General features: G+C 44.4%; 2 protein-coding genes across 2 annotated transcripts; both read left to right on the top strand.

The window, feature by feature from the left end:
* Nucleotides 1-320: 320 nt before the first annotated feature.
* On the top strand, nt 321-6,859 carry fbxo33 (F-box protein 33; the record flags this gene model as incomplete). Its single annotated transcript, XM_080513240.1, has 6 exons — nt 321-748; nt 3,708-3,818; nt 4,792-4,952; nt 5,040-5,248; nt 5,437-5,734; nt 6,199-6,859. 6 exons carry the CDS (start codon nt 321-323, stop codon nt 6,462-6,464), a joined length of 1,473 nt encoding a protein of 490 aa, XP_080369366.1. The 3' UTR covers nt 6,465-6,859.
* Nucleotides 6,860-16,736: 9,877 nt separating this feature from the next.
* On the top strand, nt 16,737-23,440 carry pnn (pinin, desmosome associated protein). The gene is made up of 9 exons (XM_080512290.1): nt 16,737-16,861; nt 18,306-18,386; nt 18,743-18,814; nt 19,515-19,590; nt 19,936-20,030; nt 20,149-20,224; nt 21,031-21,186; nt 21,285-21,423; nt 21,803-23,440. Exons 1-9 carry the CDS (start codon nt 16,749-16,751, stop codon nt 22,984-22,986), a joined length of 1,992 nt encoding a protein of 663 aa, XP_080368416.1. The 5' UTR covers nt 16,737-16,748; the 3' UTR covers nt 22,987-23,440.
* The last annotated feature ends 102 nt before the right edge of the window (nt 23,441-23,542 follow it).

Here is a 23,542-nt window from a genome sequence, read left to right as displayed (position 1 = left end):
AATATGAGAGGGATATTAGAACAATGTCATTATATTTAGATATAAAATTAGTGTTAAAATCATATTAACTAGTAACCAATATCTTACCAGTGATTATTTTGTGATGCACATGGAAATTGTTACAATCATACCCCCATGTTCCTTGGCAGTGGTTCATCCCAATAGTATTGAAGGCAAGCCTAAAAAAAAAAAAACCGTTTGTTTTCACTGAGTGGAGGAAGCGCCGTCGACACTCACCGCCGCAGCATCCACTTTTACAACAGTTTGGCTTTTATTTGACGCCTGGTTGGTGTCCCGACAGCGGCTTTATTTAGCTCGCCATGGCTCTGTGCGCGGGTGTCGGAGCCATGGCTTTGCCCAGCGAGCTTATCGTCCACATTTTCTCCTTTCTGTCCGACCGAGACAAGCTGCGGGCCTCGGCCGTGTGCTCGCGGTGGAGGGAGTGCCTGTTCTACCCCGCGCTGTGGGCCGAGCTCAAACTGCGGATAGGCGGCGGCTCCAGCTCCGACGAGACCCCGAAGCTGGAGTTCCTCATGCGGAAGTTTGGCTCGTTCGTGCGGGAGTTGCAACTGGAACTCGCGCCAGTGGAGGGAAACCTCGGCACCTTGAACAGCGACCCGTCGTCCGCCAGGATGGATCAGCCTCCCGGCACCGACGGCGACCCGCAGCTTTCGGAGCGATGGAGGGACGCCATGGCCACCTACTTGGACCGGGTGTTGTGCGTGTTCTCCAGCATCAAAAACAACAGGTAGCGAGAATTCCACCAACTTCTTCGCGTCTCGTGCGTGTTTTGTTGTTGTTGTTGTTGTTGTTATTATTTAGTTCCCCGAGTCTGCGTGACGCGCTCCCTTGTTGCTGGTTGTTTCGCCTTTGCGTGGTGCGTCGCAGCGAGCTAGCTTAGTTAGCTACAAACAAACCAAGCATTAGGAGTTACGTAATCGTGTCGCGTCTTTGCGGCGAAGCCAGTCGCGTGTGTCCATCTTCATTTATTTTAAAAGTGCATCGTTAATTTTATTTATTTATTTTTTGTCTTTTTTGTCGTGACACCTCGGCGATGTTTGCTCAAGGCGATCTTCGGGGTCAAGCCAAACAAACGGCTGGTCGGCGTTTTCTTTTGTTGCCGCCCTCTATTTTCCATGTTACATTACACCGTCCATGCCAGCTGATACAATGCAGCGCTGCTGCGGGCGACATAGCGCTTTTGTTTGGGGCCCTGACCTGCTGATATCAGCACTGACACACGTATACAGTTTATGTGGAGGTATATTTAGCCCCGGCACGCTTTTGCACGCTGTATGATACATGAGCGGCATGCATTAAATATGACTACTTGGGTAATGTGTGCTGATGGAGCTGCTGTTTGGTAAAAATAACGAGGAACGGTGATCATTGGGTCTGCAAGTTTCACCTTCTACAGTTTTCTCCATTCTCTGCATTGCTTTGTTGTATTGTAATACCTCTCATTGAGAGTGTTCCTGTCTCAGTTCTATTGAATCCCCTTCTGTCGCCTCAATTCTACTGTTCAAATATCTTCCATCCAGGCTGCACATCATGACAAAATTGGACAAACCTAAACTGTTTTATATGGATATGGTATTTCTATCCAATTTGTGATTAAACAAAAACTTATTTGCTGTCAATTGGTTGATGCATTTATGCTTCAGGCTAACATCTAAATCTTGAACTTAACGTAACAACTTAAATTGTCAATTACAATGTTTGCTATAGCCATAATAGAGCCACAAGTGGTTGTAACTGTACATGGTTTCAGTCCATTTGGTTGGTAAGAGCCATGAATTCTTGTTTTCCTTGATCACAGTAACTTATCATTACGGAGCCGGGTTTTGCTGCTGATCCTCTGCTCGCTATCAACATGACCTTCGACGATTTTTTTTTTTAATCCTTTCGCCTCATCTTGACCTTGGTTGTGAGGGATCTATGTCTAAATCCCAGAAGCGAGCGGAAGGAAGGTGTAAATACTAGACATGTTTGTGGTGCAAATTACAATGACCTGCAGCCCCTATATAATTGTGTCGCTAAACAGATGTGTACTTCCATTCAATCAAATTCAAAGACGGAGAACATGTGAAACAGTTAGTGTCTGCGATTTGTCTTTTCAGATTTCATAAACGCAAACTTGACAGGATATTTTGTGCTTACCCACACACAAACTCTGATCCATGCCTTTGTGCACAAGGAGGAGACTGGTGACGCAGATGAAGGAGTTCTGATTAAAAGACATATTCCAGAAATGGAATGTGGAACAAATTGTATTGGCAATGCCACAATTTTCACTTTATATCAGACGTCACATTAATTTTGTAATAAGTAGTCACAGCAGCAATTTTACATGCACTACTTCCACATTCGTGAGCAATGGAGAACCTCTACTTGTAAAAACTGAGTTTTGCAGTTGCTTTATCTTATTTGAGGTCATGAAATAAATCATGAAAAGTTGGTTTTCTTTCAGCGAAGGACAGAAAAAAATAACGACATGCAACGCTCCTCTTCTATACAGGAAGTGGTTGTATTAAATGTAAGCACACTACCTGGTCGGTAGTTCTGTCTCGTGTGACACTGTACCATATGTGCAGTTGATCTTTTCCTACTGCTTCCGCTAATGATGCCCTAAATTTAGTTGAGTTTTGTTTGGAGGAACTTTCCACATACCATACTGCAGGATCGATTGAGACAATCTTCCAATTTACAAGACTCTTATTTGGACAAAATATATATAAGAATAATAAAAATCAAAACATTAAATTTGTTTTCTGCAATAAAGATAAAGCTCGTGGACATAAGCGACTGTTGGTATGATTATAAAATACAGTTACCTTGACATTAACATAGCATGTTTCTCGGGTGTTTACTTGTTACCATCTCCAGTTACCTATTAAGAACAATACATTTTGTGATCCACAACTACAATGTGTCTCTTAGAAAGGGTTTTTGGTATTTGGCGATATTGGTGAGTGAATAAATATGACTTTTGTTAAAAAGGTATATTGTGTTATATTTTACAGTCGTTGCTGGTGATGTATTAGACATGGACAATAATAGATATTAGATCCATGAAACAAATTAGGCTAATGCCCAGTTATCTTGGGAATATTCATATATATATATCTATACACACACAAACGTCTTGGACTGGGTGTACAGTGACCTCTGTGCTCACCTTGACTACATCAACTTTTGGCATACGGTCCGCTGCTTGATCCTCTGCTGCCGTTCTATTTTAGGTGCCCGGATATAAAGAGCTTGAGATGGCGGTGCAGCAAAGTGCATAGCTGTCATAATTCTGTACACAGTAGAAGGCAAATTGGCAATGAACAGAACCGGGACCAAATTAGATGGCTCAGAATGGCTTCCTCAGTAGTTGATCACATTTTCTAAATGGTTCAAACGAGGTATCCCAACACTTACAGTTGGCTGTCACCTCTGTTTGGGGTTAAAATAGCGATAAACCCTGCTGCATTAATGGCATAAATGAGCGTTCACAGGACGTGTTGCACACCCATCAGATAATAACAGTGTTGTGAAAGGTGTTAACTCTGTTGAGATGAGAGGCAGAGATAGTATACAGGTGATTTAGGAATGCTATAGATGGGAAATGTCATAGCTCTTGTTTTACCGTCACGGGGGCGTCTTCATTGAATCACTTTTGTTCGTTACTAACGTGGCTCTCTTTCTCTCTGACCCTCTAGAAACCTGCAGAAGCTGAGTCTCTATGGGGACACCTTTATTCTCCAGCAAGAGGGACTATTAGACAGCTCCAACCTGCACCAAATCCACCAGGGGGACAAAAAGATCAATGAGTAAGCTTCAACATCCAATCATGTATTTAGTTCGTGTTTATTTTCCTTGTAGCAAGAGTGGTTATATAAAACGACCAGATTGTGGCCGCTTGCATTGTAAATTGCACACTTTTCATAGAGTACTGGAGCACAGATGCAGCAAAATACTATGACTCATCTGCAAACTTTGATGTTTGCTGCTGCATGTGGGCATGAATCAACACTATTTACAGCATAATACTATTGGAAATGGTGCGATGCTTCTAGTCATTGCTTGACCATTTATGTCCCCAAAAAAAACAGAGCGGAGCACTTATTCTTCAGGTGTGGAGGTATAGAACAGCCGTCCTTTGTACCGCTATCTAAATGTACAATAAAGGAGTACCAGACAATTTCAGCGTTAATGCATTGTGGTGGTACACGTTGCTTGTGAAAGTCTGGATGTGGATGATGGATGATAGGAATGTGTCGTGGCAAGAATCCCCATCATATGACGCGTAGCACAGTGCAGCAGTTATGAGTCATCATGTTTCATCATACTGTAAGCAATATTTCTCGCCATTCTCAAGGGATCCTGGTGATAACAGTGCGAGGGAATCGCCCTGCCTTGTTTTAGATTCACACACAAAAACAAATCGCCTCTCTCCCTCAGTGCTGCGAGCTTTACATGGCTGCAGATCATTTTCCCTTGGCCTGTCTTGTGATGGGTCTGTTCACCCATCCCTTTTAATGAGCACACGAACCTAATGAAGTAATTGATAAATGTCAAGAGTTTCAATTTCAAGGAACCGTAGAGAAGATAAAAATCATGTGTTTCGTGATGGTATATGGATCATTGCTATTGCACGGTCCAGCATGGCTTGGAGACCGTGTATACATGCTGTGATGTATGCGAATCATTTTGTGAAGTGAAATTATTATTATATTTGTATGGACTTTGTATTGGCTATATGATACTTAAAGTGTATTTGCCATTCCTCTCTGCTCTCAACAGAATCCAGCAGCTGTTCATGGAGCTGCTGTCTAACAGCAGGCAGCTCAAGTGGTTCTCCTGTAGTTTTATGCTGGGACTGGTCACTCCTTGTTCTTTAGCCTGCCTGTCAAACCCTTCCGCTGAGAGTCTGCAACACCTCAGTTTACTGGACCACCAGCTGGGTTGGTATTTCGCTACTACGTCATGTATTGACTGATTAAGAATCCTCAGTAAGCTGACTCTGCTGACTCTGCCCCCCCCCCCACCAGGCCCCCTCGTCTCGCCATCAGAGTTGGATCGTCTCTCCAACCTGCATTCTCTGGCTCTGGATTTCTCTGACTTGACGTCTGAGTTGTGTGGCCTGCTGGCTTCTCCACGCCGAACGCCGCTGCACCGCCTCTCCCTGCTGCTCAACGGTGCTGCGCTGGAGTTCAAAGCTTTAGATGGGACGGCTACAGAGGATGACTGGAAGGCCCTGGTAAACTAACAAGCTGTGATTGTCTTTGTTGTCAGCTCGGTTTGCTGACAAATGGTCGTTGGAATGCTTTTGTTTTAATGTTAATTGTTTGAATATTTGTGAATGTTACTTGAATACATGTTGTAGTTACCTTTCAAATAGATTTTCCCCCTCCTCTCCAAAAGTCAAGTTTCCCGAATCCTCCTCAGGTGCGTGTGAGTGCCAACCTGCGCGTATACATCATGGCCCTGGAGGTGGACAGCTCGGAGCTCCTCAGGCTCCTCAAGCCGAGCCTCCCCCTGGAGCGTCTTCATCTCGACAGCTACAGCACACTTGTGACCGACGCCACACTGGAGCTCATCTCTCAGCAGTACAACAAAACGCTGACCCACTTCCTGCTCCTGAAGGACGGCCCGGACTTCCCCGACCTCAATGTCAATCGCAACGAGGACCCGCTTGTTCTGTTGGCATGGAGATGCACTCAGCTGGCTGTACTGGTGATACACGGTGAGTTAAGCTTGATGGTTTTTTTTGTTGTTTTCAATTTTGATCACAGTTGCATCATGATCTGGAGGACCTGTGTTAATACAACTAGATGATGGTGCATACAAGAGATTAGAGCAATAAAACCTGTATGTTCTTCAACCAAAAGATTCTTCCTCCCCAGAAGATTAGCATATATCAGAGAGAAAATCCATTTAATTACCAATATGCATGTGTCTGTATCTGTGTGTTGTGCTGTTTCTCTCAATACTATGACCACATACTGTAGGCCAGGTGTATCTATCCATGGTTGTGGAAAGCCCCTGTCTTGAATATTTAAGAGCCTCTTTATTGAGCTTTCGGGGGAGTTTGGTGAAGACATGGTTAAATGATTCACGTGGGTTGATGCAGCCAGATATCTAAAATATGCAGGTCATCTCCCCGGTTTGGGAAAACTGATTTCCTGTCTGAATTCTGTCTCTCCACAGGTTATACTGTCTGGTCCCATAACTTGGTGGCTATCTCTCGACTGCGTGGCTCCAGCCTCCGTGTCCTGACCGTCTCCGAGGAGAGCATCGACTTTGACCCGGACCAGTCGCTGTACATGGAGGGCGACCCGGTCCACAACTTGGTGAAGGAGGTTTCGCTGGGCCTCGGCCGCGTCTGGCACCCCTGCCTGGATTCCAGCCTGGTTTTGTCTGAACCCACCCAGCACTTCCACCGTGAGCTGCACGCCTTCAGCATGGGCATGTAGACCAGAGACTGCGAACCCGTCACATCACAGCCAAAAAAAAAAAAAAAAAAAATCCGTTCAGACCAAACCAGGCCACATCAGCCAATCTCGGGTGAGGTTAGACCTGTGAAAGAGACCAAAATCAGAAAAGAGCAGAAAGTGGAAAGTAGATCCTACAACCGTTTGTAGATTACATTTATTTGGAGTGACTAGATTTTTATTTTCATTTTTTATTTCTTTCACAGGGATTTTAGCACATGATGACATTATACCATTGACCAACTGATCCCCTGTGGGTTTTTGTTTATTTTTGCTTCACCCTCAACATTAGATACCAGAACTATATTTAGCAAGTCAAAACTGTGGGTTTGTGATCTGACAACGGGGATGAGTCGGATTTTAATCAGTCTGCTTGAAAAGGGTCAACAATGGTTTTGCTTGGTCTGGTCTGGCCTGGTCTGGTCTTGTCCGGTCCGGTCTTGTGGCCCACAAGTATTCAGAGCTCTCTCCTTCACCATAATAACCTCCAGAGCCTCTGTATAAGTGTAAGCTTGAGTTGTTTCCTGGTTGTCTCCTTTTTCTTTTTTTTCTCCATTAGAGTGTTTTCCATCTCTCCCTGCTCTGTGTATACTATTATTTTTTTGTTGTTTTTTTTTTCCTTTGTGGTGTTTCCCTCGCCTGTAATGGCTTTGTGTGTATTTAAAATCCAGATATATTATTATCCTGCTCACAGCTAGAACACAACAGGAAGGCAGAGTGATGGAAGAGTGGGATTTGAGAGACGGTGTGTGTTCAGACTCAAGCTATTAGCTTTAGTTGCAACAGGTTATTTGGTTTTGTTTTTAGACATTTGTTCTGTGTTGGCGTGTCGGCCTGCTCCACTCTTGCACAAGCAGGAGCGCGTTAGGTAACCAATCACTGAATTCCCCGGTAACACATCCATAGTTGCTGCTTTCGTTGCTCTGCAAGAGCACCTTGTGCACTTGTCCACTCGTTGGCAGGCCTTTTACCAGCAGGGTGGGGATTCCCACTGTAAGATGGCTGACCGTGGCTGGTGCCAATCAGTTATTTTTTTTATTGCAGTTTAAAGCAACAATCCGATCAGCATCTCTACAACCTGAGGTCATCACGAAGAGCATGGTTTCTCAAAAGCCAAAGGGTCTCAATAAGGTCCCCACTCGTTATGGTACGTGTCTCGCTATGTGATCTGCAAACGATCCCAGAACTTGGTGAGAGAAACGGGATGACGTGTACGGGCCCTACAGTTTCCTCAGTGACTCATCAGATCACATAGTTGAATATCTCCTTTATTTTCAAACAATCCGACTGCATTTATAACCTTGGAGCACCTTACCAAAGGTGTTGTGGAGAATATTGTTACATGCTTGGTTGATATTTTTGTGGAAAACCTCGCCGGTCATGTTAGCAGGAAGCCTCGTCTTCCAACTGGCATTTTGAGCCAAACTCGTCAAAATCGGCATTCAACCCATCACAGCGGAACGCGCCGTGACTATGGTCGGCTGTTTTAATAGTCTCGATGTGCATTTCTTCCTCTCTATTATCCACAGAACTTTCGTGTGAAAATTGCGTCGTTTCTTTTCTCGATACGTTTTCGTATTGCGTGCTGACGTGAGAGCATCAGAAGGGGAAGTGACATCAAATGAGAGGGAGTAGTTGGAGTGTGCGCCACGACGGAGATGATCTAGCCGTCATCCGATAGGCTTGCGTAGAAATGAAGAGAGGAGAGTTTCACTGTGGACAACGCCATATCTCGGCTTGTGTGTTTCGAGAGATGTCTGCAACCGCTTCCAAGCTCGTTGAGGTCATGCAAAGACGTTGAATACCAGCACTGTAGGCAGCATCCAGTTTTTTCTCATCCGAAATGAGAATGTGAATGTAACTCGTCTCGCACCTCCTTCTGCTGGCCCGTCGGTTTGCCTTTTTGTTCCGTGGGGGAAGGGAGCAGTATCGCTGGATATCGCCATAGAGCATCTCTCGCCAGGACTGAGAGGGAGGTAAACCATTGTAGGATCAAGTGACAGCCAGAGCATGTGTGTTTTTAGCTTCTAATTCTTTTTCCCCCCACTGTATTTTTTTTCCCCTTGAGAAATGGCATCCACAGCACAATATTTCGGGTCTCATGTTGAAAGGTTCTTCTCGGGTCAGTCTCAGGTAGGATTTTACCATCACTCTGACCAGCGCAGTGATGGCGGTGACGTTGCATCAGACGTGCAAAACAATCATTTAAAATGGTTTTGTTGTTTGTTTTGTTTTTAAGCTTCCTCTTGAGTCACAGTTGCCTTCGGAACAGCCCCTTGTTTTCTGCATGAGGTTGTCTTCGTCGATATTTGTCTTGCCATCTTAGAAACCCTCGCTTACCCTCAGTTTGAGGGTTTGCAAACCTAATCATACATTTGTTTTCAAAGATTAAGGTTGACCAAGACTAAAGAATGATGGCAAGGCCGAGCTGCTCATTGCACGTGTTTTATATCTGTAGATGTTGAAGGATGGGGTGGACCAGAGAGTGGCTGGTGGGAAAAACAAAATCGATGCCGTCAAAGGCAGACATGCTTCTCGGCATTGGTGCGGGGGAGCTGGTGGTAGGAAGTTTTCTGATAGGGGAGGGGGAAACGATGTCTGCCTGGAACAGCAGATTTCGTCTGACCGAGCCTGTCCCTCAATCATTTACAAACGCCTCCCTTCCCGTGAATGTCTTTCACCCAAGCACGCTATGTGTTAAGGCTCAACCCACGTCCTACTGGCCATAAGCTTTAGACCACTACAAGCACCATCACTCCATGAGTGGACCATCGTGTGGTAAATGTTGCCACTGCTGTCCGGCAGCTGTGTCCAACAAAACATTTTCCCTGAGCTCGAAATCAAAAGTCGAGTTTTGGGAAACGAGCCATCGTCGGAAAAGTTTCTCTCCCAAACGGCGTCGACTGCACAGCTCGTGAAAACGGCTCTCCTGACTGCGAAGGTCCGTCTTAAAGGCCGTAGTTTACCAGGTCGCGTCGTCCATATCTCTCTGACGTGGAACCAGCATCATTCAACACGCCAGCACTTTGCTAGCTTCAGAACAAATGTGGTCCTGGTGAGAGGCCTGCCGTTACCAAACATTTGCTCGTCTGTTACAGGGCCTCGAATGGTTTAGCCGTGATAATCTCTCAAATCCTTGGTTCATATCTCAGGATAAAAGCACTTTGGTACCAAGAGTTACTTTTCGAGGCTGCCTGTGTATGCATATCGCTGTACACTCAGAGGGGACAGAAATACCAACATAGCATGTTCAGACCAAACACGTGTTGGGGTTTGTTTTTGTTTTTTTTAATCTTCGCTTCCCTCTCACCGCTTCCTCTTTTCTCTACCGCCTCTTTTAAGAGCGTGTTCCTTTTACGAGATGCATCTCACCAGTTTTGTTGTTTGTGTAGATTTCAAGGATGAAAATCTGTGTTTATTTTAGTGGAACGTAATGTCAAACTAGTCGACTCAGCTACAAGTAGATTTTAAGAAACTTTTTTTTTTTTTATGTAGTTTTTCATGTTTAAATTCCCAGATGTTACCTAGTCAACCGTAGAGGTCAGACGAAGCTGTTTGGATTGTCAAAGCCGCACATGTGGCTGCATGTTATTTTGGCAAGAATATGAGGAGTCCAGGTTTACATCCCTTAATAACTTTGAGCAAAAATAAAGAGTAAATTTCAAGATATCCAATCACACAGTGGACAGTGTAAGTTAAGTGACAAAAAAACACAGGTTTTCTTTTGTTTATTGTCAAAAGAAGCATTAACGTTGTGGAGAAGAAGAGAAATTGAAATCCAATTTTGCTCAATTTGAAAATATTTAGTGATCATTTCAATTTGACAGAGCAGAGCTAACTCAGAATTTGGAAGCACACAATGGTGAGCGTGAGAAAGAGAGGTAGCTTTGCAGGTGTTCGGTCTCTGGCTGGCTGTATTGACTGCATCTTTTTTTTTTTTTTTTACATCGAGACTTTATTTTTGTAGCCACACGGATCTTAATGTCTGCAATTTAACTTTATTCTCAACTTCTAGATTTATTTTCAGCATATATTTTAATTTTTTTCCTCAGCAGTTTGACACAGTTGTGCAATGTTTTTACTTCTTTCTCGATATTTAAACTTTATTTTTGCAATAAAAGTTGGTGGGGTGGAATGACTCCTCCTCCCGAAGCCCGATCACTCCGTTGCATCACACAGAGACTTGGGGGGGGGGGGGGGGGTTACCTTTCCGTGATCCATCTGCGTCGTCGCCAGTAGCTAAATATCGAGCCATCTCGTGCCTGAAACTTCGGGAGTCTCACAGCTTTCCAAACCCCGTAGTTGTACAACAGATGATGTAACAGAGGGCCATTGCAAGATTTTTTTTTTTTTTTTTTTTTTTTTAAGCACTGGTCTGTTAATTTCTTACATAGCATGTCAACATTTTCTGGCAAGCCTTTGTGTTACGGGCATGTGCCGCACATGCCGACGTGTGCTGCTCGTGCGTCTGCGTGGACGGTTGAAGTGTGGCGGTGCAGGGCATGTGCATATTCAGCAGTGCAAGTCTTACTGATATCGCAGCCAGATTTGGGACGTTCTCAGGGTACAATCGGTTTTCGCAAAGCAGCAGGCGGAGGATGAAACGTTACAGTAGCTCAGGCCTCCAGCTTGTTCGCGTGATCATTAGGAGTCACTGGATCTGCTTTCTGCTCTCCGTGTGTTGTAAGCTGCCAAAGACCACAGTGGAATGAACTTTACTCAGACGCAAGACTGCGTGAAGTGACCATGGATACCGTCACACTTGGTCCACGCCCCTTTTCTCATCCAGCACACATCAGATGGGCAGACTGCACAGGTGTGGCCTGGAGTTGTTGCATGTGTGGGGCGTTTTTGTTGTTTTTGTGAGGTGTGTCGGCATGCATTTATTTTCAGTGTGTCAACTGATGAGGGCGAGTTGCGCTGGATGTCTCGTTAGAGCATTGCCAAATTCTTCCCTCTGTACGACGCTCAGGGTCTACAGCGTACATCGCTGGGGGCTCCGCAGCCCAAAGCCTGGCCTGTCCGGTACACGTGCACTGCAGTCTAACCAAGTCACAAAGCGAATAGATCTGAGGTTTCTTCCCTTCTTTCACCCTCATTTCCTTTGCCTGTTTCACTGCGAGGAGTGAGCGAATGTAAAAGGAGGACGGAGAGCACGTCGGGGATTCAAACATTCCCACACCTGCTTCCAGAGTGGAGTTTGTAATGAGACGGCAGCTTCCACAGCTCGAGACGAAGTCCGGCGTGTGTCAATGTGTGTACAGCCAAGGTTTTACTGGGAAGCACTTAGTGATTTTGTAATGTGCTGCGCTGCTAGAGGCAAGACACGGGACATTCCAGGCCTTCAGTTTACAATGTGACTACACTGCATACACGGATATAGTCTATTCTTTTTTTTGGGGGGGGGGGGATTTGTAGCCGAGTGCTGATGAGTCACACTGGAGTAGCAGCTGGTCTGAGCAGAGCCGAAGTGTGATACCATTGAGAAGTGGCTGTTAAGTGTGTCAGCTACTGCTGGGTTTCAGCATGCTGTGGCCATCTTTTTTTTGGGGGGGGGTGGGGGTTCTTTCGTGTCCGGTACACAAAAAAAGCTGTCTGTTAAATATTAATACTAACTACACTCGGATGAGCTCAGAATATCACACAGCAGAGTATGCTGGTGTGCGTATTTAGGACGCAGGGGCCGCAGCACACGGTCACTATGGTTCCAGAGGAGTCTGCGCAGAGATTGCGTCTACACCGTATGCACACAGATTTTGTAGAGTTTGCCTATGCCATACCGACTGAGTGACACACAGCAAGCAGAGCCTTATTCTATTGCATCCTGCCACAAAAGCAGCAGGTCTGCAGGTGTCGGCTCATCCTCGTTACCAGCAGATACTGCACACCCACGTGGTTGCAGTGGTTCAGTGGGACCCCTTTTGACCTCTGTTGCTCATTTTGTCTGCCCTCCCAATGTGTGTTCATTGAGTAATCCTGGATGGCAGCAGGCCTGATGAACCACTGGATTCACACAGAGCTGGCCTCTAACATGCTCCTTCTCCGACGGTTCACCTCATGTTTAAACTGTTGAGAGGCTTAGGGCTTCACCTCTCCGTTCCAACACTCCCAATAGCCAATACCAGTGCTGCTGACATGGAGTGGAGCATGAGCGAGTGTTATTTTGGTACCAAAGCAAGCAGACTGTCAAATCTGCATGACACTCATCAGACATCACTAGTTTCTGTTCCACTTTGATGGAGTACAAACTCAAAGCCAACTCCGGAGTTTGTGCTGCGGACTCTCAGGATGTTTGCAATGTTATGGGAAGTAAACATTTGCATACAGTTTCAGAAAAGAGGTTGTCAGGAGATTGTGGGCCTTTCCAGCATCCCCGAAAAGACTTTTCAGGGCCATTTAAAGAGGTGTCCTATTCCGGCATTCAGGCTTCCTCTCACATTCTGAAAACTCGTCATTGCATCTGAAACAAGTTGCTAATGCTTGTGTCACTTTAAAGTCCCTCCCCCTCTTGGGTTCTTCCAGACAATCTCGCCTCCCAGCAAACAGTATCCAGTGCTTGTTATTTGCCTCATTATGTCGACGGCTGTCTGGAGGGAACTCTGGGAGAAATTGACGTCATCCCGTGTGAACGGGGCCGTTGCAGCAACATAAACCGTGACCCCCCCCCGTTTCTCTGGCTGCGTGTGAAGCAAGAACCCTGCAGTGTAACATTGCATGTGTGACCAAAAACTATACACATGGTGAGCCTCTTTAAGGTTTCTAAAGGAAAAGAGACGGACAGGGTTTCCTCATCACAATGTTCGAATCGCTTTTTGTTTCGTTTTCGTTTTAAGTATTTCATCTGAAATACAATGACCACAGATGACTAAAATGCATGGCAGGACTGTAAGAGCTTACAGAGAGCTTGACCCGTGCAGGAATGTGAGAAATCTTGACAACTATCCTAATGAATTTCAGGAGAAAAACACTGGATGTACACTGCACTGATGTGGACTCAACAGTCGGTGTAGATGCTGAGAAGAAGTTTGTTCACTCCCATGATTCAGTTCCAGCGACAGCTGACAGTAAAATCATTTGTCCATCCAGTTTGTGGTGAAGGTCTCGGCACAAGCGGGTTATTCAAGGGGGCCGTCATACACTCCCTGCTCTGTACGTACGGCAGGGCCCAGCCAGTCCCTGACCGGAGCTCTGGTTCACACTGAGACTCGGTGGAGACCTGGACTATATCACAAAGCTGACAGATCCTCATGCTCAGTGTCAGCCAGTTGTCTTCATTTCCATCTGAGCTCCTGTGGCTCTGATGTTTCTGGCTGGTAAACAAAGTCTGTCTTGTGGAGTCTCGAGAGCCAAACCTCCTAATTAGCCAGGCAGGCAGGCCTGCTGCCCAGTCCAGCCTCACAACTATGCAAGAGGAATGCATATAATCCACGCTCACTGCTTATTTTGTTCCGTTTTGGTTTTTTGTTGTTGGGTTTTTGTTTTGTTTTTTTTGTTTTTTTTCAATCACTATTTCTTTTCCTCACTGTCACGCAGTAGAAGTGAAGCTGTATACTAATAAGAACTTGCAATGACAATACTTTGGCCTTATGATGATTTCTGAAACCTTATTGTTTCGTTTTGAAGATCTTTATTGATTCTGGTCAGCCAGCCCAGCGACAGCAGCGGTGACGGCGGGCTCACTCTTGGTCTCTGTGAGACTGGCTCGATGGCCCCAAGTTTTATCGTGGTACGAATGTTGTGCATTTGTTTAAAATCAGGACAGTTTGCAATAACAGCAGTCTTACTAGTGGCCACAAAGGGGGCACAAGCAGTGCTGACAGCGCCCGGCTGCGTCTTTAGAAAACCATAGAGGAAGAAATAGAAACTATATAAATAGATATATAAAGTTCACACAGTGCATATTTGTATAGGTCTCAACAATGCATTACCGTGGTATACTCTTATGCAACACATGTCCGGGTTCAATTTCTGAACATGAAGTATAAAATGAAATCACACAGACTTTGTAAATCAGAAGCTATGTTGTTGTGTGTTTTTTGCAACAAAAAAAAAAGAAAAGTGGTTCTGCCGTCTTCAATGTTGAATATTCTGAGCATAATGTTCCCGTGTGACTGTATTTGGTAAAGTGAGCACATAGCACTGGGTTTTATCTTCTTTCTGTAAGCAGGGAAGCAAACTGTACCCCCCTAGCACAGCTGGACAGACTCCAAATGCACCAAACTTCAAAACGCTGCCTTCCAACTCACTTGAGTTGCTCAAGCTTGTTAGAAACAAAACATGGTGCAGTTCCAAATACGCCCCAATGAAGAATCGGTTTCTCAACATGGATGGATGATGGACTTCAGACCAAGCAAAGCCAAACTCCACCCTGAATAAGCCCCATTGTGCCCATGTATTAATGCACTTTTATTGAGGATGTGGCTGTCCCTCAGTGAATTTCACATCTGAAATTATTGTAGGAAGCTGCTCCTTGAAATCTTCCCCAGCTGTTGTTTCGGGGGTCAGTCTGCAGGGAACGAGTCCTCCACCAGCCCAGAGGACCGAGTCGATTAAGAACAGTGTTGATCCATTGGTTTTGTTATGGAGAAACGGAAGGAGGGCGTAGTGCACAACATGCACGTTAAAAGAAAAGAAAACCTCTTAACTGACAAGATGGCGTCCACCTTGAGGGGTCAACCTGCCGAATGTTGATTTGAAATAATGTTGAATGAATGCTTCTCTTATTTTAGCCAGTGAATAAAACCTTCAAAAAAGCCACCTGCGTCCGTCGTCCGGTTGTTCCTTTTACTTGCCAGATTTGGTTTCCATATTCAAGCGGTACAGCACCTGGGCGCTGCTCTTCTTGGAAAAAGCGGAGCGCACAGACAACACTCATTTTCTTACTTGGTAAGTCTTTGTATCGGAGTTCACTACAACAATAGGCTTTTGATGGGCAATTAAAAGAAATTTTAAAAAGTCCTTCTCAGACCTTGATTTTGAACATTTTTCCAAAATATCTCTTATCTCACCACCTGTTACTCCTCCCGTCTTTCTGGACCATTTCTGCAATGTGGCAAACAAATTCACTGTTGTTTTTAGCATTCACCATTATCTACAAAGATACAGTATGAGGACATACACACCGTCTGCTTAGTCTGCAAATAAGATAAGGAATAACTCTACAGCCAATGTCTTTCCTGCTGTATATCACACTGTTCATACAAGCAAGATACACAACAGCCTGCAAATGTTTGAATGTTCCACAAACTATTCTCATTGGCCTGTTTTGGACTAGTAATGAAGCCAAACCACATTATGCTCTAATTTCAAGAATAAAATAACAACCCCAATGGCTATGTGGTTAAGACAGGAAAAATAACACATTGCACACTGAGGACTGAGACTTCACTGGAATACATTCTACCCTGTAACTTGTACACAGTTGACCTCGGCGACCAATGGAATGCACTGAGTCACTTCAGACTAAAAACAGACCATGTGGACAGTTTTTCCTGCCTTAACGAACATTAAAATAGATTTTTTTAAATCACTTACATGTGGGTTTGACATTTATATTTACACCCTTAGTGTCAAGTGGTGATAAAGGAAAAAAAATACAAGGGTCAGAAAACAAATTAGTTTTAAAGTGGATCATGTTATTGCTATGGAGCAATCACATGATCATTCTTTCACTCAGTGGTGTGGGAATGGCAACAACACGAGTAGCTGAATCAATCAAGATGAAATGCAGAAGCACAACAAGCAGCGAACACAATGCCAGGCCAACCCTTTGTGGTGGTTTTGTAATTGCGGTAAGTTGGCATCTTTTAGTGGCAGTTTCCGTCTCTTTGTGAACATTCTGTCTTTTCTTCATGCTATTTTATCAGTGTAATTATTTTGTCTTCACAGTTACTTTGCATCTATTTTTGTGTCTTTATGGCCACTTTGCATCTTTGTGATTTTTGCTGTGTCTCTTTGTTTTATCCTTTTACAATACAAACGTGAAACTTGAATAAAACAACTGCAATTTCAATAATATTATGCCCCAGTTGTGTTTCTATCTTGTCATTTTGTAACTTTGGTAGCAGGTTTGTGTCTTATTTGTTTGTTTGTTTTCAACGTTTTGTGTTATTTTATGCCCTTGCATTTGTATGTGGCCATTTTGAAATGGCCACATACAAGTTTCAGAGCAGCAGGGGGCGGTCGCGGTCCACGAGCAGAAGAAGAATACTCGCCGGCAAACATAGAAGAAGACACACACGTGATTCGCGCTAACTGGAAAGCAAGATGGCGGTTGTGGTGCGGAGCTTGCAGGACCAGCTCGAAAAAGCGAAAGAAAGCCTGAAAAATGTTGACGATAATATCCGCAAACTCACCGGCCGAGACCCAAATGAGTCCAGGTAAGTAGCCCGAATGCGTTTTCGTCGTTTTGAGTGTTTTTTCTTTTTTAGGCAAAAGTCTTGAGTAGCCGACTAGCGTGTCGGTGACACGACGTGTGCAGCATTAGCAAACATTAATGGCTCCTTGTGTGAGGTAGTTAATGTTCACAGTGTCCTCATTTTGAACGCTTTACTGTTGAATTGGCCACCCGATGAAAAGGCAAAGCGGAAGTTTGTTCAAACTTTAATAAAATCACAGTCTGAGTAGTGTGCGTGTGTAGGCCCCAAGGCAGGCGTTGTTCCGCCGCCCCCTCGCGCTGCTCTCCTACTGCGCTTGTTCTGTTCATACAGGAGGATTCAAGACCTCAGATCAATATATAAATGGGCACTTTATGTCGTTTGTATAGTTAAGTTTTAAATTTAGTCCTACGTTATTACAAGACAGTCATATTTGAGACCAGGTAAACCGAGGCCCGTTAAGCAACCGTCAATTTTAAATAATAGCAAATAAAAACCTGTTCTTGCCTGTATTAGCAAGGCCTGCGATCTTTTAAACAGCCTGTTGCTGTTGATAACTTGAAGAGGCATTATTGTGACATGAACTATATGATTTTGGATTCAAATGGCTTAAATGTTCGTGGTGATTGTGATAGCAGCTACATAATTTGATTCCATTTTATTTGTGTAGCGCCAAACACAATAGTCAATCCAAAGCATTTTTTTACTGAACAAACAAAAACAAGTATAGGCAAGATATGCCCTTTTTAACTGGAAGAACCTGAAGAAGTAGTTTCAGAGGTGACTTTCTGTTTTGGCTGAAGTTAGGAGATAGAAATAGAGGAAAGCCCAATGGCGCACAAAAGAGTAAAAACAAAACGGGTTGTTGTGAATCAACTCGCTGCTTGGGGAGACTCAGACCATGAGCTTCCAGATCCACTGTCAGAAATCCTGAGCTTGAAGTGATTGAAGCAATAGAAGAAGGAAGTTCAATGTTGGGTCTCAACATTATTTGAAACGATCATTTCATGAGTCAACTCTGGATTTCTTATTTAGTTGAACTTCTTGCATTGTACTCAAGTGTTCCTCTATGATCTGTCACGTTTATTTCTCTGGACACATTTGCTTAATTTTTCCACAATGAAATGTCCCATTAGCTTGTAGAAGGACTCTGCTGCTGTGATCTATATTAAAAGTGTTATCAAAGAAGCACTGTAATAAATTGATTATTCACATTAGTTACATCTTACTTGAATAAATCATCCTTCCTGTGCCTATCTTTTTTTTTGGGGGGGGGGGCATAGTTAACATGCTTTTGAATGTAACCCTGGCTTCTGAAGTGAACTCTATTCAGCTTTTGTGAAATGCCCCTCACTTAATCAAATTATTCAACGCTTCAGTGGCTTCTTATTCCATTGTGCATCCATTACTAAATGTGTGTTGACATTGCTTCGCACTGTGTCTACAGACCGGGCCAAATCCGCCGGCTCAGCGGCCCCATGGCAGGCCTCGGAGGAGGAGGTAGAGGCAGAGGAATCAACCTGCTCAGGTAAACATGTGATGTTAAGCTCAATACAGCTGATCACAGCCCCTACCGTACTTGCATACTTTCAAGTTTAAGAAATGCTTTTATTTAGCATATGTGGCACATTTTTTAACATCCATTCATCTCATACAAACATTTTAAAACATTTTGTTGAAACAAATAAAACTGTGCTTTGCAATATTGCCAAGCCCATATTTAAGATAATAAATTAGACAGCATATCGAATTAGCTCATTTTCAATGTGCTTCTGACACAAATGGGGTCATGTTCCACTGTGTGAGCTGCAAGGAACAAGTCCTACTAGAAACAATGGGATCTTAAGTTTACATTATAATGGATGCTCTGGAATCTTCCCGCAGGCGTAGTCTCTCAGAGATTGGAAGTGGTGGCCCCCCTGCCAAGCAAAGAGACATTGAAGGAGCACTGCTCAGGTGAGTTTCACTTTCCTTTCTGCTTCTAACACAAGCTAGAATCAGAGCGACACTTTGGGCGGGGTTTGAAACTTAAATCTGTATTCATCGCCTCTCCAGTGTTATGTGAGAAGAATGAATTTGTGTGGACATTCACCCGCCGTGTGAATGATTCCACAATTTCAGAAAAATATTTGAGTGTAATTGAGGTTATAATGCACCCAAAAAAAAATTGTAGTTGTATATTCTGCTCCACTAGGAATAATCTGCAGTTGTTTATTTCCCACTAATGGAAACCTATGAACAGAGCACTGAGTGGGTTCCATTTTGCAATACTGTGAGAAAGATAAGAACCAATTCTTCTTCTTTAAAGATTATAATATATTTTATATACTTCAACAAAATATAAATTTTTTGTTTTTTACTCTTGCCAATAATAATGCTCATTGGTGTGTATCGTGTAACAGATGACTACTTTTCCTTTTGACGAAATGTGATTGTGTCTTAATGAATAAATGGCAGTAATTCGGGCTGTTTTACTTAAATGTAAAAATATCATAGGGCTGATTTCCCACCGTCGCTTCCATGCTGCTTGTCTTGTTTTAATACTTGCGCAGGTGAACTCTGGCTGTAGCTGAATCGCATTAGATCAGAAAGATGCTTTTGCGTTTGTGCTGCTTTTCTCTTACGTGTCTTTTTGTGTCCTCTTTGTGTTGCGCAGGCTGGCAGGGGACCAGAGGGCCAGGAGAGAGACGCGTCCCGACAGCGACGCCGAGGATGACGATGATGTCAAAAAGGTACAACTGTGGGAAGGATTAGGGTCTGGTGACACTTTGAGAACATTGAGACTTGGTTTATTTCTGACACTGTTATCGATGGAGGATTTCCTCCACTGAACAACTGCTGCTGTCTTAATAAAACCAAATGACCGCTTCCTTTTAGTCTCAATAGTTGAAAGTGGATAATGTTGACTGATCGAGATGCTTCAGGCTTTGAGGGGAAATTATGACACTCTGAATACCAGAAGTTTAATTGGTATATTAATAGTATCTCTACTTGTAATTGACAATGGGCTAGTATGAGAAGCAGTTCTTTTAACTTTTTTATTAGCTCAGGCAGCTCACGCTTTTTTCTGTCTGTAGCCGGCGTTGCAGTCGTCCGTCGTAGCTACCTCCAAGGAGAGAACGCGCCGAGATCTCATTCAAGATCAAACCATGGACGAGAAGGGCAAACAGAGGTAGGCCCACAGGACCCTCAGCCTGACACACACACAGACACACAGTTTTAGTGAGTTTGTAGAAGTGGCACAAGTAGCTGCACGTGAATGATGGTTGAGTTTTTGTCTCTTCTGTCAGAAATCGGCGCATGTTTGGCCTGCTGATGGGGACGCTGCAGAAATTCAAGCAGGAATCAAACGTGTCTACAGAGAAGGTGAGCAAACACTCAAGCTTGTGAATTTCAGGCAACCTTGTGTATAAATAATTTCTGCTTCATGTTCTGTTGCCGTGTTGTATCTTCTCTCAAGGTTGTGTTTAAATGAAAATGATTTACATTAAAAATAAAAAAAAATTGTACTGAATTCTATATTTGTACCATATTGTTTAAAAGAAAAGCATAATACAGTGAAAGACTGCTGGTTCTGTAACACTGCAGCTGCCATTAAGGGAAAGGTGAAAGTTGTCTGACAAAAATGAGAGAGAGCTCTCATTTTGAACTTCATAGCACAAAAATATCAAAATCATATACTTCAATGTCTATTTATTTATTTATTTATTTATTGTAAATGATGTTAAGATCACAATTGTCGACTCACGCCTTGCTGTAAGTTTCAGTGTTGCACCTCTGTCCCACCATAACGAAATGAAAGTGGCATGTTTATATTAAATCAAGTACTTGTGGATAACCTCAGGAATAGTGGGGTAACATTAAAGTGCTGTTGTAAAATCAGTGAGTGGAAATGGTTTCTGGCCCCGAACTGAACGAACGTGTATTTTCAGTTTGTTCTATTGTTCGAATTAAATCAGAGAACGTCTAAAATCAGACACAAGTGTATTCTTAACTGGATTTGTCAATCAACCAAGATGAAACGTTTCAAGTAGTTTGAGCAAAGCTTGTTCTGTTTTGATCTCTATAAAACTCATTATGTACATAATCATACATAAACTCCCCCCAGAGACCTTCTTCGTGACTTGGTTGCTTCAGTTGTTTTTATCATTGTCCCTTTGTCTCCTTTTCAGCAAAAGCGACGCTCTGAGATTGAGCAAAAGCTGGAAGTTCAGGCTGAGGCTGAGAAGAAGAAGGTGGAGAATGAAAAGAGGGAGCTGTTTGAGGAGAGAAGAGCCAAGCAGACCGAGCTGAGACTACTGGAACAGAAAGTGGAATTAGCTCAGCTGGTAAGAAAAGACCGCCTGTTAAGAGTTTTGCATTAAATTTTTTCCATCTCCAACCAAGATATTTTCATAAACTGTTTGGGTTTTTTTTTCCTTTTCAGCAAGAGGAGTGGACCAGCCACAACGATCGCCTGATAAAATACGTTCGCACTAAGACCAAGCCTCACATCTTCTACCGGCCTGGAAAAATGTGCTCCGCAACACAGAAACTCCTCGATGACTCCACCAAGAAACTCAATAGTAAATATAACTTTTATTTCAGACGTTATCTTGATGTAATCGTGTGTACGATAAAGTTTTGTTTGGGTTTTTTTTTATACATTCAAGCACCACAATATTGAGAATTTACGATTGTTAGGCAAAAAGTGCTGATTCCTTTACCAACACATCTGTACGCAGGCTCAACCTCTAAAATGATGTTGCAGATAAGTTAAATGGAGGTAAATATCGAGGCTAGAGTGTTACTTGGTGTCTATTGGCTGTGATCCTCAGAAGTTGAGGTTTAAATGTTCACAGCCATTCTGGTCTGTGGTGCAGAGACACGGGGATCTCATTTTAAAAGGAAACTGATCGTTCCACTGATCACTGTGTAACCCTCACCTCTCTTGCATCTCTGCAGCTGTTTTTGAGGAAAGGCGCGAGGCTTTTGCCGAGCACCTGAGCAAGATGGAGTCGCGCCCCCGGCGACAGCCGAACCGCGACCAGGATGGAAACACAACGGCTACAGCGACGGACCACCCGGCGGAGGGTAAGCCAGTAGGTCAGGTAGTCAAGGTGACGGGTAACAAGGGTACTTTAGACTTGGAGGAAGAGGAGGAGGAGGAGGAGGAGGAAGACGAGGGGAGAGAGAAGGAGAAGGATGGAGATGGAAAGGGAGCCAAGAGGAATGAAGATGGGGAGGAGGAAGATAAGGGGGAGAAAGAGGTGGTGAAGGAGGAGGAAGAGGAAGGTATGGAGGTGAGTGAGGACAGAAGCGAGAGGAAGCGGGATGGGGAGGAGCAGAAGGAGAAGGCAGAGAAAGACGGCAGTCCAGGTTCAGAGGAGATGGAGGTGGAAGACGGGAGGGAGGAGGAGGTAGAGAGAGAGCGTCAGGAGAAGCCGGCAGACGACCAAAAGCAGATTCCGGAGGAGCAGTCCTCTGAGGTCACCGTGAGCAGCCAGGAGGCGGCAGACGGTGGCAAACAGGAGCAGCCGGGCCCGGCTGCAGGAGAGCCCGCAGTCCAGACCCCCGCCACCCAGGTGGCTACCCCCACCCCCGAGTCCTCGGCGGCCCCCACCATGCCTATGCGCCCTCCCGTCACTCCCGCCATGACGGTGCAGGACAGCCAGGCAGCGGAGGAAAAACCCGCCGAGCAACCCGAGCAGAAGCTGCCCGAATCCGAAGAAGCCCCCGTCTCTGCCCCCGCCGCCAAGGAGGCTGAGAGTCGTGTCAGAGGACGGAAGAAGGAGAAGCAGTCCAAAAAAGGCCGCGGCAAGAGCTCCTCCTCTTCCTCCTCTGGCTCCTCCTCCAGCGGCAGCTCCTCTTCGTCCTCCGGATCGAGCCGCTCTTCCTCGTCGTCCTCTTCATCCTCGTCCTCGTCCAGCAGCAGCCAAAGCCGCGAGGGCGGCAAGCGCAAGAGGAGGCCTTCAGACAGGACCAGGGACAGGAAGAAGGGAGAGGAGAGGAGTCACCACAAAGGTGGAGCGAGGGACTCCAAAGGATCCAAGGAGAGAAGAAAGAGGAGGAGCGAGGAAGAGCGGGGCAGGTCGTCACGCAGCGATAGGGAGCATAAGGATAGAGACAGGAAGGACAAGAGACGCTGATGCTGTTCTCCTCCAAACGGCTGCAGCTTTTCTTTTTTTTCTTTTTTTTTTTAGTCTTTGGTTGAAAACAGCCAGTTTCACCACCAGCAGAGGCGGACTGGCCGTTTTCCTCTGACTAGGTAATCAGGCTCTTTAGTTTTAAATGGTTAGACAGGAAAGATGTAATTTTAAATCCGACACACGGATCATCAGCTTGTGATCTGAAAAGGGTCTGTCATTGTAAAATAAAAATAAAAAATTCCTGATTCCTTGTTGAAACCACAAGGGAAGGTTCCAGCCGCAGGCGTCGTTCACCTCAGTGCAGCCGTCGTGTTTTTGAGTTGTCGTGACGATGTTCGTCTGCGCTGAATTTTACTGTTTATTCAATGTCAAGTGTGATTTCAAACTAAGTCTTTTCTTTTTTGCACCAACTGATAATCTGCTTCAAATAAAGGGAGAGTTATTAGTGGATTAATGATGTGTGTGAGTACTTTTTCTCCCCTCTAAAGTTTGAAAATGCATGAAGTTTCCAGAACAGTTGGAAAGTTGTTCCATCTTCGCTTGGCTGCAGCAGACC

Source organism: Blennius ocellaris (genome assembly GCF_963422515.1).
Source record: "Blennius ocellaris genome assembly, chromosome: 17".
Taxonomy (NCBI): domain Eukaryota; kingdom Metazoa; phylum Chordata; class Actinopteri; order Blenniiformes; family Blenniidae; genus Blennius; species Blennius ocellaris.
The sequence above is the reverse complement of the archived record's forward strand: the minus strand, read 5'-3'. Positions and strand labels throughout refer to the sequence as shown.